The sequence below is a fragment of the Vulpes lagopus genome, chromosome 3 (assembly GCF_018345385.1).
Source record: "Vulpes lagopus strain Blue_001 chromosome 3, ASM1834538v1, whole genome shotgun sequence".
NCBI classification, from domain to species: Eukaryota; Metazoa; Chordata; class Mammalia; order Carnivora; family Canidae; genus Vulpes; species Vulpes lagopus.
This window is the reverse complement of record NC_054826.1, coordinates 111559297-111577287: the sequence shown is the minus strand read 5'-3', so window position 1 is coordinate 111577287 and position 17991 is coordinate 111559297. Positions and strand designations below refer to the sequence as shown.

Sequence of the window (17991 nt, the reverse complement as noted above, 5' to 3'; positions counted from 1 at the left end):
TGGAGAAACTGGAACTCTCAAGCACTGCTAAAGGGAATATAAAATGCAGCCACTGTGCAAAAATAGTTGGGCAACTGCTCAAAAAGTTAAACACAGAGTCACACTATGACCCAGCAATTCCACTCCTAAGCACACACCCAAAAGAAACGAAAACATATATCCACACAAAAATGTGTGCATGAATGTTCACAGCAACATTATTCATAAGAGCCAAAAAGTAGAAACAAACCAAATATTCATTAATGGGTGAATGGATAAACAAACTGTGGTTTATTTATGTAATGGAGTATTTTTCAACCATAAAAAGGAATGAAGTATAATGATGAACCTTGAAAACACATGCTAAGTGAAAAGAAGCCAGGTGCAAAAAACCACGTTGCAGAACTCCATTTATATGAGAGGCAAATCTATAGAACAGAAAGTAGATTAGTAGACACCCAGGGCTGGGAGGTTAGGGGGAAATGAGGAGTGACTGAAATTAGGAATGGGGTTTCTTTGGGGGGATAATAAAAATGTTTTAAAGTTGATTATGATTATAGATGCACAATTCTGTGAATATACTAAAAACCACTGAGTTGTACGCTTTAAATGGGTGATTATATGATATGTAAGTTTTATCTCAATAAAGCTGGGTTGTTGTTTTTTTAATTTTAAGTAGGATCCATGCTCAACATGGGGCTCAAACTCTTGACACGGAGATCAAGAGTCACATGCTCTACTAAATGAGTCAGCCAAGTGCTCCAATAAAGGTGTTTTTAAAAAGAATACATACTTTATTATTTCACTCATAATAAAACTCAAGAACAGGCAAAGCCTATTAGAGGTGTTAGAGGCCAGAAGAATGGTTCCTTTGGGGAGGAGGGAGAGGGTGGAGCTTGGTAGGGAGCTATCAAAGTAGTTTCTAGAGTGCTGGTAAAGTTCCAATTCTTGTGGATTATTATCACTTTAAGATAATTCATCAAGCTGTACACTACTGATGTATGCATTTTTCTATATATATGCCATATTTCATTAAAAAGTTAAAAAAAATTAGTGGTGCCTAGGGAGCTCAGTTGGTTGAGGGTCTGCCTTTGGCTCAGGTCATGATCTCAGGGTCCTGAGATTGAGCCCTGCATCAGCGGGGAGTCTACTTGTGCCCCTGCCCCTGCTGGTATTCTCATACACTCTCTCTCTCCTCTCAAATAAATAAAGTCTTAAAAAAAAAAAAAAAAGTTTAAAAAATTAGTTGACTTCAAAAAAGGAAAAACACTAAAGTTTCTTATTTTAGCCAGACTCTCAGGCCCTAACTCAGTTTATTTAGTCTTATTTAGAGCTGACTGTATTTACCGGGTTACGTAACTAGAAGCAGATTAAAAATTGCAAAAGATGGGAATGAAGAAGCAGGAAGTATAGATTCCCAGGATAAAGTAAAACACAATAAAGCAAAAGAAATTAAGGACCATGAAGGAAGATGGTAGGAAGTGAGAGAGAGAGAATTACAAAAAAGCAGAATTAAGAATTCAAACAATACAGCAATCCAAAACCATTCCTAACATCCCACAGGACTTTACAGCTCCACTAGCCCCAAAGAAACCTCCATTATACGGAGGAACACAAGAGATGATGCTCCTAATACTCTAAAAATCACCAAGGACAGAGTAAAGGATGTCCAGAATTCTCTCTCTGGGAAAGTAAGTATGTAAAATACTCTATCAAGTCATCTATCAAATAATAAAGTTAAAATTTAAAGACCTGATGTTCAAACAAGTAATTATGTAGAAAATAACTTACACAAAAGACTTATTCCCCCAAAGGGCCAGATGAACGGGTTAATATTATGTCATTCAAAAAGATCATAAAATGAAAAAATAAAAATAAAAATAAAATAAAGGGATCCCTGGGTGGCGCAGCGGTTTAGCGCCTGCCTTTGGCCGGGGGCGCGATCCTGGAGACCCGGGATCGAGTCCCACCCACGTCGGCTCCCGTTGCATGGAGCCTGCTTCTCCCTCTGCCTGTGTCTCTGCCTCTCTCTCTCTCTGTGTGTGACTATCATAAATGAATATAAATAAATTAAATAAATAAATAAATATCATAAAATGACAACACAATGGCACAGAATACACCATCCCCCAAAGTACCCTCTAGGGACAGATACCTCAGTTGACCCGGGTAACTCTGTAACACTGGAGATTTAAATACCACTCCTTCAAAAATAACCTATAATTCAAGGAGTCAAAGGCTAGAGCACACATGCATCAAAGGTAAGCTACAAAACAATTAGAGTTGCAAGGCCAGACCAGAGAACATTCTGATGTAGAACACATTTCTCTTTAACACTTAACTACAGTGGACTTTTATGAGATCCTCCATGTTTTCTTCCTACCAAGGTCCCTTTCCTTTGTCCCAGGCTTGCTCTTATAGGCTGGGGTGGTGGATGTGTGAGATGGCTGGTTGGTTTTTCCTCCTAAAATGTTCCCATCACTCAGGTGTAAAGGAATCAATAGTTGTCAAACATTGCAACCTGGGAAGCTGGTATCATACGGCAATAAAAAGGAAAATAAGGAAACTGAGGCTCAGTGACCAGCTCACTTAACCCAAAACTCATGGGTTCATATTTCCAAAAGTAAGGAGCAGAACTGCACCACGTTGCCCTCACCCTCCTTCTGGCACGATCCTCTAATGCTGACCGACAGCCTGAAGCCTGAGATATAATCAGGTATCATCAGGAAGCGGGTGTGGGCAATTATAACAGCCTACTCAGCTGCCTGGCATCACAACAGAGCCTCAAAGGGTAACAACCAGCAGGTCTCCAACCTAACCAACCCTTCCTCCCGCTGGATAGGTAACAAGCTGCCAATGCTCCTCTCTCTCACCCAGCTGCAGGGAAATGAAGTTACTCTCCTCTTTCCTTCCTTCCTGTCACTATTAAAATTCTGATATCATTAACTAGTAGCTATTTCCCATGAGCTACTGCTTTTAAAGGAGTATGTCTTTTCTTTAGCATTTCTAGTTTATTCTAACTTTCATGGAGATTTGCCAAGTTGTCACTACACTATTAAAAAGGTACTCTTGGGGTGCATGGGTGGCTCAGTGGGTTACGTATCTGCCTTTGGCTTGGGTCATGATCCCAGGGTCCTGGGATAGAACCCAGAGCCCCACTTTGGGCTCTTTCTGCTCGTTGAGGAGCCTGCTTCTCCCTCTCCCTCTGCCTGCCACTCCCCATGCTTGTGCTCTTTGTCAAATAAGTAAATAAAAAAATATTTTTTTAAATAAAAAGATAAAAAGGGACTCTTATTTTAGGGTAAGATTAAAGTATATTCCAAGTTAATGTATCTTTATAATTACTGGGAGCACCTCTGGTCAGAAAAGTTCTACTATTCTTCTCCACCTATAGAGAGCTCTGGATCTCAAAGAACAGGCTGAGTCTCCTTCCCTAGTTTAAACACAAGCCTTTCGGGACACATGGGTGGTTCAGCGGCTGAGCGTCTGCCTTTGGCTCAGAGCGTGATCCCGGGGTCCCTGGATTAAGTCCCAACACCGGGCTTCCCGCATGAAGCCTGCTTCTCCCTCTGCCTACGTCTCTGCCTCTCTCTGTGTCTCTTATGAATAAATAAAATCTTTAAAATAAATAAACACAAGCCTTTCTCTGCCTCCCTCATTGTTCAAAGTACAGCATATACATAAGTTCTTGGCCCATTAATTCACTCATAAACATGCATACAAAGGACAGGACCAATTGTTACGGGAAATTTAGAGAGTCACAGAATTAAAAGTCTGTAGAAATGTCTCTGTTTCTTCATCTGTAAGACAGAAAATAATTTATGTATCCACTTTACACTGTTATAAGAAATAAAATAAACCACTGTGCAGGGCATATGGTAAGCACCCATATGTTAGCTACGGGAAAAAACAAAATGGAGAAAATTCCATACACCGTGCTACCATTTATCTAAATAAGAGAAAATATGAATACACACATATATACACACACAAAAGCTAGAGAAAATTAATGATTACATACACAATACACACATATATATGCACACACACAAAGCAAGAGAAAATTAGTTTTTATATTAAAACAATGAAAGAATAAATCATAAAATTTAGGGAGAAAGAGACCAGGGTGTCAGGATCAAAGACAAACTAGACTTCTTTGAATAGATCTTATGTTGGACACTTGACTTCAGGCTATGTATTTTATACATAATTATACAACAAAATTAAATTTTAAAAAGCAATGCTCAAAATCAAAAGCAAAAAGAAACAAATGAATTTAATAAGAATCCAGCTGGTGACAAAGTCACACTGAGAACTATTCCAAGTAATTTTAAGACATAGTAATTTGACTCTATAGGCTTAGTAAGCCATGTCCTATTGAGGGGGGAGGGAAGGGGACCATGAAAATAAATCAGATATTTTTCAAATTCTCATAGATGGTGGAAGTATTGAAATTATTATCCCGAGACTTATGAGTGCATTGTGGGATAATGCAAATGAGAATTTACATCGATGCTAGGAACAGGGTTCAGCATGGGAGAAAGGAGAAACAGATGCAAGATCAAGGAGTTAAATAAAAAGCCTCAAATCCGGGATCCCTGGGTGGCGCAGCGGTTTGGCGCCTGCCTTTGGCCCAGGGCGCGATCCTGGAGACCCGGGATCGAATCCCACGTCGGGCTCCCGGTGCATGGAGCCTGCTTCTCCCTCTGCCTGTGTCTCTGCCTCTCTCTCTCTCACTGTGTGCCTATCATAAATAAATAAAAATTTTAAAAAAATATATTTAAAAAAAAAAAAGCCTCAAATCCTGAATGGGAATTATCAATATGAATTCTTGATTTAGTATGTCTTTAAAAGAAGTTACATACTTCCTAGCTCTGTGTACTTAGAAGACATAGGGATCCCTGGGTGTCTTGGTGGCTAAAGCACCTGCCTTCAGCTCACGATCCTGGAGTCCTGGGATCGAGTCCCACAACAGACTCCCTGCATTGGAGCCTGCTTCTCCCTCTGCCTATGTCTCTGCCTCTCTCTGTGTGTCTCTCATGAACAAATAAATACAATCTTAAAAAAGAAAAAGAAAAAAAGAAAAAAAAGAAGACACAGACACCACATGCACCCCTAGTGCCCAGACTGTGACCTCTCAGTGCCATTTGCCAATAAAAGACAACCAGGGCTCCTTAAAGAAATGACTGATCCCAGATCTAGGGTAGAAAATGTGCAAGTTGAGCCTGGAAATCTTCCCTGGATTTGGTCTGACATCACAGACTACTAGTACCATGTCAAAAAGATTTAAGAGCTCACTTCTACTGGCCAAAAATGGCACAATTTGAGCATCAATAAGGTTAATAACTGTAATTGAGCCACATCAGATACACATTTAAATCCATGAGTTCGTACGGTTGCAAACAAAAAACTCACTGACCGTATCTGGATATTAATAAATTAGAGACACCTGGGTAGCTCAGCAATTAAGCGTCTGCCTTAGGCTCAGGGTCCTGGGATCGTGTCCCACATCAGGCTCTCTGCAGGGAGCCTGCTTCTCTCTCTGCCTCTCTCTCTCTCTCGGTGTGTCTTTCATTAATAAATAAATCTTATAAAAAAATTACTTTGAGCCTCGGTGTCCATTGAAAGATGAATGGATAAAGAAGATGTGGTTTATGTATACAATGGAATATTACTCAGCAATTAGAAACGACAAATACCCACCATTTGCTTCAATGTGGATGGAACTGGAGGATATTATGCTGAGTGAAATAAGTCAATCGGAGAAGGACAAACAGTGTATGTTCTCATTCATTTGGGGAATATAAATAATAGTGAAAGGGAATATAAAGGAAGGGAAAAGAAATGTTGGGAAATATCAGGAAGGGAGACAGAACATAAAGACTCCTAACTCGGGGAAACGAACTAGGGGTGGTGGAAGGGGAGGGGGGCGGGTGTTGGAGGGGAATGGGTGACGGGCACTGAGGTGGACACTTGACGGGATGAGCACTGGGTGTTTTTCTGTATGTTGGTAAATTGAACACCAATAAAAATTAATAAAAAATAAATAAATAAAAATTAAAAAAAAATTACTTTGAAAACGAAAAATTAGAAAAAAACTTCAAGCATTTGTATTGCCTTTCTTCTCTAAATTTACTTTGCAGTACATAAATAATTGATGAGGGCAAGAGTCTCTACAGAAGTGTTCTAACTAATAAGAATGTCAAAGTTATAATATCACCATTTTCGACCCTTAATGAACTAATGGATCAAGGAATAATCATCAATGTCTACTACCATAGTAAGACATAGAACCAGACATTACAAGCTTCCTGATCAAAGTTTATAACACCACCAAAAAAAGAAAGGGGGAGGGGTTTAAAAAAAAAAGCCTTAATCTCATTAAGAACATTTTAATTGAAACTACAGGAATATAACAGGCAAAATCAGACTTTGGGAAGCTCTATCGCAATACTCTTCAAACTGTGACCCACGGACAGGTGCCCGTCCATCTATGAACTTTTTGTCACCAGTATATGACTAGGTAAGTACAGAAATTGAAAGCAGGCATCTATTTAGAAACACTTAGAGCAAACTAACAGAAGTTTTATGTCTATAGAGTCTAAATTTTTTCAGTGGGGCTGGTTTTATGTATGCTTTTTATTTCATTTTCTGGAAAAGCTTAAATGCCGAGCTAAGAAATGTATACTGTATTTTGCATATAAAAGAAGTAAAAGCAATTTTTGAGAAGAAATAATGTAATTACAGGTAAACTTTAAAATTAATTTGGCAACAATAAAAACTGTCCAGGGGAAGAGATAGAATTTAGAAATGAGGAAGGGTACTTGAAGGCCACAGACTTAGAATGACTGCCTTCATTAACACCACTTGCTATTTATTGAATAATTACTATGTGTAAGTTTCAATACTAAACACTTATTTGTACCTTCTTACTTAATTCTCATAAAAACCAGGCAAGGTTCTGCTTACTATCACTGAACCCAATATCCTAATTTCAAAAAGGGAATAATCCCTCTTTCACAGGGCTGTAGTGAAAATTTGATGGAAAAATTGTATGAATGTACAGTTGATCCTTGAATAATGTGGGAGTTAGGGGCACTGACCTCCATACAGTCAAAAATCCGTGTAACTTTGGACTCCTCAAAAACTTAACTAATAGTGAGAACCACAAGTGATCACTTTTTATTGCAATATACAACTTACTGGACAGACTAACTGCTCACACAGAGATAATAAGCATCACTTGGCATTTTAAGTGGATGCTTGCAACATTCAAGCTCACCGCCAAGAGCAACAGGAGGGAGTCATGAAAATATTACAGTAGTATAGTATTTTAATATTTAATATTTTATGCAGTTATAATTTAATACTGCTTCCTACACTTGTTTACATTTGATTGTAAATGTGCCATGTACAGTCTGTGTGTGCTTAAGTTTTGATAAATTTTAACTTTTGTAATAGGTTTGTGTATATTTTATGGTAGTAAATATTAACATAAACTACGATCTAATTTCATGCATTTGTGACATACATTAACTTCCACTTAATTTTTTTGTTATTTCTAGGCTATGCAGTTCATTTGCCAGTTTAATTGCCACAAATCTCCAAAAAATTCATATATATATACATATACATATATATATATACATACACACACAATTTTTTTTTTCAATTCTGCAAACAGGAAGACCCACACAGTTCAAACCAGTGTTGTTCAAGAATCAAATGGACTCTGCAAATGATCTGGCTCCACACAAATAAATGGTATTTTCATTATTATGATTATTGTTTCTTAAATCTCCTGAGAATCAGATAGCTCTCCCTTGCTTTTAAAGATCAGAATACCAGGGGCACCCAGCTGGTCAGTTAGAACACATGACTCTTGATCTCAAGGTCATGAGTTCAAACCCCAGGTTGAGTGTAGAGATTACTAAAAAATAAACAAACAAACTTTAGAAGGAAGAAAGAAAGAAGGATTGATTAGAATACCAAGAATTAAAGAATTTACTGAGCTGGTGATGCGCTTACGAAGATTTCTTACAATAGAAGCAACAAAGGCATTTCCTGACCAGTCCCATGAAATCTTCTAATGCGTGAACTGTTTGTTTGCGGACGCTTGTTTGCTACCATCCAAGCTCAACAACCGGAGGGAAGAAGCAACAGATGTTCAGTGACTGGCCAATTCCTCTAGGAACTGCCACAGTCCATGGCATCAAACAATGATTTCTAAATGGAGAAAGACTACAGTCAGATGAAAGACAAGATATCTTGATGTGCTCAACTGCAAAAATGTTGTTTGTTAAACATAAAAGGTCATTTGAGGAACAGCCAACAAACGATTAATTAGCAGTGCAAACAAGAATATTTTTGAGGGAAAAAGCTACACAGGACAGAACTTTAAATTACTCAGCTTTCAATGATTTCTTTTCCACTATTATATATAAAAGGTTTTTTTGTGGAAACCATGAGGTCATTGTTTTGCAGTCTTTACTATAGGAAACAGCTGTGGAGAACTACACAAACAGTGAACACTGCCCTATTTAGTAGCCCCTTATTGTGACAAGTGCATAGACGGGGACAGGAAAAATCCATCAAACCACACTCTAATAACAAAACAAAAGAGGCAGAATCAAACAAAAAACTTTAGGCCACACAAAGGGAGACATAAAACAACTAATTCAGGATAAGCATCTGTAAGTTAGGACAAACATCTATTATTATATCTATATCTTGACTTAAGAGCTAATTCCAAGAACAGCTCCTTTCTACATGGGTTACCAAAATCTCAAATGATTCACTTCACACAGTACCTGATATATGACAGACATACAACAAATGTAATTTTAAAAAGAGGAGAAGGAGTTGTTCTCCTAGACTCTTATGTTCAAATACTACATGACCTATCTGAAACTGAACTTACCCACCCACCTCCAGAATTGTTTTCCATTCTGTGCTTCCAGACTTGAACAGTGCCATCCCAAGACACCCTGTTTCAATACCTGCAAGTTACGTTCATTTCCTCCTTCTTATTCATTCTTCACACACCCATAAAGCTGCCAAACACTGTCAACTCTGCTTCAAATATACATTTTATATATGCTCAAAGGTCAGAGGAAAGGGACAAAAGACAAGGAAAAGGAAATAAATTAACTGAATCCACTCCAATCCACTACAGGTTATGTGACTCCCTTTACAATACCACCCAAGACTCTACTTAAACTTGTTCAGTGATAAAAAGACAATTATGTGAGACAGTTCACATAACATGCAGCTGAATCTAACTCTACACAGCTAGTTGTAGATTGCACCATAGCTCCTCTATCAAGACTCTTTCTTAAATATCTCATGACCCCTGACTCCACATTTCAATTTAAATGCATGATCTTTTCTGCCCCTTGTGCTCCACAATCCACTTCCCCTCTCCAACTGCTCTATCAGATAATCCCCATTATTTTCTCCATCCCTCAGGTCTGAAACCTTAGTGTCTACTATTCCATCCCTTGGACTCTCCCTGAAAACGTCGTGATGTGCTCCAAAATGTCCCTTGGACTCACTCTTTCCTCCTCCTTTTCCTCGATTTATACCTATGATTGCCCTCTTCCTGCATTTACTTTCTCCTCCATCTGATTCATTTGTGCTTACCATCAAATCAACTTTTCAAAAACATTTTTTTCATCAAATTAGTGTCTGCACAGCTCAAGAAGCCTATTTTTTTTCAAGAAGTCTATATTGAAACACTACTGATTGCTGCCTCAAGGCTAAGCTGTTGTGACAGACTTTCAAGGCCACCCACAATCTGCCTCCTCTCAGCTCATTCATCTGTACTTATTTCCCCTTCTCTCCAAATCAGTGGTTCTCAACTGAGGCAGTTTTGCTCCCCAGCAGACATCAGGCAATGTTTGTAGACATTTCTGATTGTCATGACCAGGGTTAGGAAAGGGATACTACCAGCATCTAGTGGGTAGAGAACAGGGATACCGCTAACCATCCTGATATGCCAAGACAGTCCCCGACAAAACAAACAAAACTGACCCTGTGAAAGAAAATAATTTTAAGTTTAAAAAATGATGAACAAGGGCAGTCACTGATAGGAGGAAGCACATGTCAGGGCAAGTAGGCCCTAGCATGCACTGTGGATGAGTCAGAGAATCCTGTCCTCTACAGCTCTTTGCTGGGCAATCTGGTAAGGTGTAGCCACATTTTAAATGCACCTTCCCTTTGACTCAACAGAGCCACTGCTAAGACTCAGTCTTTAGGAAATGAGACTCAATATTTGTTGAAGGACTGGCTATCATGATTAAAAACTTTATACAACCTAAATGTCCATTATTGGGCTTCTATACAACTGTTAAAAAGAATGAGATGGGCTTGGATGTATCAATAACAAAAACAAACAACAGAAAAACAAACAAACAAAGAAAGCCATGCTACCCCCGGGGGGGGGGGGGGGGGAGCAAGTTCCCTACAGAACTATATGCAGAGCATGAACCCATCAGTGTAAAAGATGCATGCATGTTTATATATGCATTTAAGTGGTCTGAAAGGATTATTTTTAAGGCAGACTTCCAAAAGCACCTAACTGTGAGAAGCAATGGCATATATATAAAGCTAGCTCAGTTGACCTTATGTTCACTAAGATTCAGCACCACAGTCTTAGAGGAAAAAAACACTACACATTTCAGGACAGCCCCCACCCCCCACCTCTTTATGTTTTATGCCGAGAACTGCCATTTCAAAAGTTGCAAAGATAAGGCAACCATAGGCACAGGACTCAGTGTGTGCCTCAGCAATAAGGGGGTGACAAAGAGTGAAGTCAGAATTCTGGTTTTGCTCCCGTGGTCTCTAGCCAGCAAGTGAACCTCAGTTCCTTCACCTAGAAAGGCTAAGGTCACATTTGCCCCACATCTCCTTCTTAGTCTAAAATGTGAGGACTCTGGGGATCCCTGGGTGGCTCAGCGGTTTAGCGCCTGCCTTTGGCCCAGGGCGCGATCCCGGAGTCCCAGGATCGAGTCCCATGTCCGGCTCCCAGCATGGAGCCTGCTTCTCCCTCCTCCTGTGTCTCTGCCTCTCTCTCTCTCTCTATGTCTCATAAATAAATAAATAAATCTTTTAAAAAAATAAAATAAAATGTGAGGACTCTGTTATCTCCTTTCTCTGCAGAGATGTGGAACTTCACTAAAACAAAAGTGACAATGTTTGACAGACACAGGAACTGACCAGGAAGAGACATACTGTCTATTCTATAGTCGGCCACAAAGCTAAAGGTGACCTTTACAACTTTTTTTCTAGTTTTCAAGTGAACTCAAGGAGCATCTTGAAATCTGAGTACTCCCTGGGAACCACCGTGAAATATCAATATATTCAACATCTTCTCACAAACCAGGAAAACTTAGACCATAGGTCTGCAACATAAAATCAGAGCCCCCAACATGAGTATGAAAAAGTAAGGCGTGAAAGGTAGCCAGTAAAACCCTGATTGCTAGCTTGTCTACCACTACTCATTTATACATTTATTCCCTTTGTAACTTGAGAACTTTCACCTAGTAAGTACCACCAGGTACCACAGTTCAAGGGAAAAAATATGGAAAAGAAATTTTTTTTTTTTTAAGATTTTATTTTTTTCATGAGAGGGAGGGGGAGATAGAGAGAAAGAGAGAGAGAGAGAGAGACAGAGACATACACTGAGGGAGAAGCAGTCTCCATGCAGGGAGCCCGAATGTGGGACTCATTCCCAGGACCTCAGGATCACGCCCTGAGCCTAAGGCAGACACTCAACCGCTGAGCCACCCAGGCATCCCAGAAGATAAATTTCTATTCATCAATTATTTTTTGTTTTACTGCAAATTTGGAAGGATTCCTCATAGCTCTTTTATCAGATCACTCTGTTCTAGTTGTTCTTTGGGAGCACAGTTTGAAAACCGCTGCTGCTATAAGATGTATCTTTGTTACTTGAGAGATTACCATTCATCTTTTTACTGACTGCAAAAGAGCAGAGCACTAGAAATCAGCATCAATAGGAACCTGCTAGTAACCTATAGGTTAGACAATAAACTCATTTCCTCTAAAAACAGCATATTGAGTATTTGAGTTTCAGAATGATTTCTTTTCTCCCATTGTTTTACTAAGACAGTGATCCAAGGATCCTGCCAATGAAGTCCAAATTTTCTTCTAATGCTGCTGCAAACACACTAAGAGGACAAAAAGTAACAAAGCAACCTTCTAAAGGCTGAGTTAGTAAAAAAAACACCCAAAGGAGACTCAAAACATTCCTCCAATGAGATGTTTCTCAATCTTAGCCTTACCCACATTTTGGGCTAGATAACCCCTCAATGAGGGAAGCAAAGCCCAAAGTACCCTCACCCCAGTTCAGTCAACTAAGTATGTCTCCAGAGAGGCCAAATGTACCCAGGAATGAAGGGCTTGGGGAAGGCAAAAGAGCCCTGGCTGAGAACCCTGTTCTACAAGGAGAAAAATACCTGCTTAAAAAAGTGACAGGGGGATCCCTGGGTGGCTCAGCAGTTTGGTGCCTGCCTTCAGTCCAGGGCGTGATCCTGGAGTCCCAGATCAAGTCCCACATTGCGCTCCTTGCATGGAGCCTGCTTCTCCCTCTGCCTATGTCCCTGCCCCTCTCTCTCTGTCTCTGTCTCTCTCTCTGTGTCTCTCATGAATAAATGAATAAAATCTTAAAAAAAAAGAGAGAGAGAGAGAGAGAGAGAGAGAGAGAGAGAGAGAGAGAGATGACAGAAATTTCTTAAAGTATACCAAGACTGGGCCAGTCAATCAATTTCATTCTGGGAAATCAAAGTCCTACCTTAACAACCATCTAGCTCACCAAAACCAAAAATCCATTTACCTGGCAAGCTCCTAAAGCTCAAATAAATCAATGTGGTTAGAAATCAAGAAAGAATTCTTGATTGGAAAACTTACAAAGAAAATAATTAGTGACTTAAGGAAATTTTAAGACGATAAAAGCACAAAGACATACTAAGTGCTTTTTCGAGACCTCAAGGCAAACTCTCAAGATGGCAAATTGGTTTTATCTTCTCTGCCAACTCCAATCAACTGGTAGTGGCTGCCTGGAGCTCAGAATAGAGCAGGATTCTGAGGCTGAATGTGAGCTCAAGGAAAGAGTATTTGTATCAAACATTAACATGTGCAGGTAAGGAGCCATGGTAACATGGATGCCTAGCATCTACCTTCTCAGTGTTCCACTCAACTTCCTTTGTGCTCAAAATAATGCCAATCAAATTTGGGGGGGGGGGGGGAGTAATCCTCCACAGTGCCAACAGGCTTACCTAATTCTGGGGGGGGGGGGGGGGGGAGGAGGAGGAGGAGGAGGAGGAGGAAGAAGAAGAAGAAGAAGAAGAAGAAGAAGAAAGAGAAAGAAGAAGAAGAACAAAGAAGGAAGCAGAAGAAGAAAGAAGAAAAGAAGAAAGAAGAAGAAGAAGAATTAGAAGAAGAAGAAATAATCTGATTCTATCACTCTACTGCTTAAAAATCAGCCCTGGATTCTCAGCTTCCCGAGGAAAATGTCCAAACCAGCACAGCCTACAAAGCCACTCACAATCCACTTACAACACACTTCTTCCAAACTTTCTGCACCTCCATTGCTTTCCATGGTATAACCAGCCACCAAATGTCTCATGGTTCCCCCAAAACCACATGCCCTTTCATGCCACCCCCACCCCTTCTCTGCCTAATTTCTGTTCATCCTGCAGACCACAGCTCTGTGATACTTTACTTGTTCCCTGAACCTACAACATCAGCATCACCTGGGAGCTTGCTAGAAATGCAGAATCTCAGACCCCACCCCAGTTCTGCCAAATCCACATCATCTTTGTAACAAGATGACCACCTGAATTATGTGCACATTAAAGAGTAAGAAGTGATGTCTTGGGAAATGTACCAGGCCTCACTAGACTCAGTTCTTCACAGGCATGTACAGTGTCTTCCCAAAATCAAAAGTGCCTCACACTCTAGCAGGCTGCCTCTGAGGCAAATCCCTCCTTACTCACCTCCTCTATTAAGGCAAGAAAACCTAAATATCCACCTTCCAGCCTCCATGGCAGCCAGAGATGGCCAACTGACATGGTTGTAAGTCAATGAAATGTAGCAGAAGCCTGCTGGGGGGCTGCTTCTAGAAGGACTTTTATTTTCCCAGTGACTTCCTGCCTTGACAAACAGTAAGGATTAAAAGCCAAAAATGTAACAGGGACAAAATAGTCAATGACAACAAAGAGGAAACAGAAATGATCTGGGTCCCCGTTGGAGTCCCCGTTGGGCCCTTCAAGCCACTGTACCACATTAGTACATCTACCTCCAGGCTTACTGTGGGAGCCAATTCAACATCTTTACTGCTTAAGACATCATCATTAGGGCTTCCTCTTTCTTGTGCTAAATGCATTCCTATCTGATAGAGTAAACTCTCAATAAATGGGAAGCGAATGAGTGAATGCAATGTGGAATCTACTAGAGATTTAGAAGATTATATATTTTAAAAACAGGATCTCTAAGAATCTGTTCAACTTTGCCAAAGCATGCTTATAAATTAGCTTCCACATTTCTAGAATTATTGACCCATTTCTGTTCACAGCTTTTTAATGGATCCAAAAAAAAAAAAAGACAACCTCTTAAAATGCAATGCAATGGAAATGTTCACATACAAAAAGGCTGCAGAAATTGATTTTTACATTTTGGAAGGAGTAGAAAACCAAACTTAAAACACTGGGCTATGACCTTGAAAAGTTTGCAATTGCTGTAGCTACTTACAACTATAAGCAAAGAGGGGAAAAAGAGAAGAAAAAAAGACCTAAAATAACTGGTTGGTTGCCATTCTCTCCCACTTTCTCATTTTGAGATCTCTGACATGGATCTCATTTTTTTCCAGTCCCTATCCCAGTCAAATATTTTCATTTAAATTCCCAAGATCAAACAGCAATCATTTTTTTTATTTTTGAGAAAAACGGAACATTAATAAATATAAATAAAATGTATTAAAAAGGGGATGGGCGTGCTCTGACAGTATTACTGTTCCTCAACCAGGATGGTCCTCAACAAAGTGCTAAATCCTCAGATTACCATTTTGTATTTTAGTAAAATCATTTATTTTTACTTAAATTTTAGAAAGAAACTTCACAGCATCAATGGAAAGGCATTTGCCACAAATAGAAGACAAATGAAAAACAAACACAATGAAAGCACCACCTTATTAAATCCTAGCTACTCCCATCTGCTGAGGCCTTTAAACTTAAAGCTTGGGGTTTTTTTGTTTTGGTTTGGTTTGTTTGTTTGTTTGTTTTAAGGAAAAGTTAAAAAAGGAAAGGTTGGGGGAGTGAGTGTGAGATGTTTAAGTCAGGCTATCACCAACCTGAGACCTTTTCTTGGGCATAATCAGGACAGACAGAACAGAGAAGGAATTAACTTTCTCACTGTGTGATTTCATTCTATTTAACATCATATCCATGTCCCACTTCAAAGTATCCCTCATACAATCTCAAATCATCTTCCCCTTTTTTGCTCAGAACAAGAGCCCATTTCCTTAGTGCAGCCTAAACAGCCCTACACAATGCAGCCCAGCCCACGATCATCTGAGAGCTCACTACACCTCCCACAGCACCAGCAGACAAGGACCCGAGGGCCCTTTCTAACCCACTGCCTGTTTTTGTATGGCCTCTGAGCTAAGAACGGTTTGTAGAGATAAATATTGGTAATCAATTTGATGACAGGGAACATTAAATTTTGAACTCCAATTAAGCTAAACGTTATCCCTTCCAAAAAAAAAAAAGAATCCCGTTCTTCTCATTAGACCTGTATTACAAAGTTTTATATTCATATTTTTATCAATGAAAAATGTGTGGAAATTATATTAACTACCTACATAACAGCCTCAAGTATGCAACCTGACCTTTTACTATATGGCCCTTTCCGAAGAACAGAGTCTGTGGATCCCAGAGCTACAATGTTCCTCAAGTGGGCTTTAAGGCTCACTGGGCTCTTAGGCTTTCACTTTTCTTACACCTGGGAAGTGATTCCTCCTGACCTCCTCAAGGCTGGCTCTCCCTGGTTACTCCAGTCTCAGTTCAAATGTCCCCTCTTCCTAAAGGTCAGCCTTCCCCTGCCCCCTCCTCATTCAAAGTAGCCGGCCAGCACATCAAATCAGGTCACCCACCAGTTTTACTCTCTTCCAACCATTATCGGATATCACCTTCTTTACCTTACTGAAATCTTAATAATAAAAACAATAAACCGGGCAAATGCACATGGTGCTATGCACCATGGAAACGATTTACCTACCAGGCTGAACCCTTTAAAAGTGCCAACCTGGGGCAGCCCAGGTGGCCCAGTGGTTTAGCACCTGCCTTCGGCCCAGGGCCTGATCCTGGAAACCAGGGATCGAGTCCCATGTGGGGCTGCCTGCATGGAGCCTGCTTCTCCCTCTGCCTGTGCCTCTGCCTCTCTCTGTGTCTCTCATAAATAAATAAAAAAGTCAAAAACGGTCACAAATGGGTAATCTCCTAGAGTTCAAGCTAACATATCCACCTGTCTGCCGCTCACAACCACCTATGATGTAGGTACCGGATGAGGAGAGTGGCACAGAGAGATTGAGTAAGCTGCCCGAGGTCACACTGCCTGTAAGTGGCAGGACGAGGATCTGAAGCCAGGCTCAACACTCCCATACCCAAGAATGTAAGTTCCATGCAGGCAGCCGGTCTTACTCCTCCGCCATATCCCTCCAGGGCCCATCAGCGGGCCAGGCGTGTAGTAAGCCCTTCCCAAACACACGATGGATGGATGGATGGATGGATGGATGGATGGATGAATGAATGCGTGCGCCTCCCTCAGGGTCAGGGGAACCGTCCTAGACTCGGAGCCCACACCTCTTCGGCCCGTGCGCTCCTTAGCGCCCGCCGCGCCGGCGCACGACCTGGGGGCCCCAGCGGCTCGGGGCGCGGGGTGCAGGGCCCGCCCCGGCGGGGCTCACCTTGAAGTCGCGGCTGTGCTGCGGGGTGTACTCCAGGGTCCAGAGGGCCCGCACCAGGTGCGCCAGCTGCTCCGTGACCTCGCCCTGGCCCTGCGTGCCGCGGCCCACAGGCTGCTCGGGGTCAGGCGAGGGCTCGGGCCGCCCCGCCCGGTACTGGCCGAGCGCCAGGTACTCGGCGAAGAGCTCGGTGTTGCTGAGACACTGCAGCGTGGCGTTCATGAAGCACGTGTTGCCGTGGTTCCGGAGCCCCGCCACCCCGGGCACCGGCTCGGCGGCGCTGGCGGGCGGCGCGGGCGCGGCGGGCGGCGGCGGGCACGGCGGCGGCGTGGGCGCGGCGGCCGGCCCGGGCGGGAAGCAGCTGCGGAGGCCGCCGCGGTCCGGGGCGGCGCCCTCGGAGCTGAGGTGCGAGAGCGTGGACAGCGTCTTGAGGACGCGGCTCATGAAGCTGCCCACCGAGCGCGCCGACGAGGGCGAGGCGGGCGCGGCCGGCCCGGGCCCCGCGGGCCCCGCCGCGCCGCCGCTGCCGCCGCCCGCGCGGCCGCTCCGGAACAGCCGCTTGCTGAAGGAGCGCTTCTCCTTCCCGCCCGCCGCCGCCGCCGCCGCCGCCGCCGCCGCCGCCGGCGGCCCGGGCCCGGGCGCCGTTACCTTGGACATGGCGGCGACCGCCGACGCTCATCACCGAGCCCTCCCGCCCGGCCCGCGGCCCCGCCACGGCCGCCGCCGCATCCCGCCGCACCGCGCCTCGCCGGGCCGGGGGGCTCGCCGCCCCACACACCTCAGAGCGCCGCCGAGCGAGCGAGCCAGCAAGCTAGCGGCGGCCGGCTGGGCGGGCGGGCGCGCGCGCGCGCGGTCCGCCCAGCTGGGCCGCTCACGTGACCCGCCCCTCGGCGCCGCCCGCCGGGCGCTGAAGCCGCCGCGGCTGCCATGTTGACTGTGGGAATGGACGTCCCCCTCCAGCCAGACGAGACGGCTCTCGGGCCCGGGGCGGTCCCGCTCTGTGAAGCCCGAGAGAGGCCATGTCTAGTGTGGGC

The 17991-nt window shown here is 42.7% G+C and overlaps 1 protein-coding gene across 1 annotated transcript in view; it reads right to left on the bottom strand.

Annotated features, from left to right (window-relative positions):
* USP31 (ubiquitin specific peptidase 31) overlaps positions 1-17741 on the bottom strand; it is a 72031-nt gene extending 54290 nt beyond the window's left edge. The window contains exon 1 of the mRNA XM_041749153.1: positions 16961-17741. Coding sequence (XP_041605087.1) covers positions 16961-17614 — 654 coding nt within the window. The 5' untranslated portion in view covers positions 17615-17741. The remainder of the gene's footprint in view (positions 1-16960) is intronic.
* Positions 17742-17991: the final 250 nt, after the last annotated feature.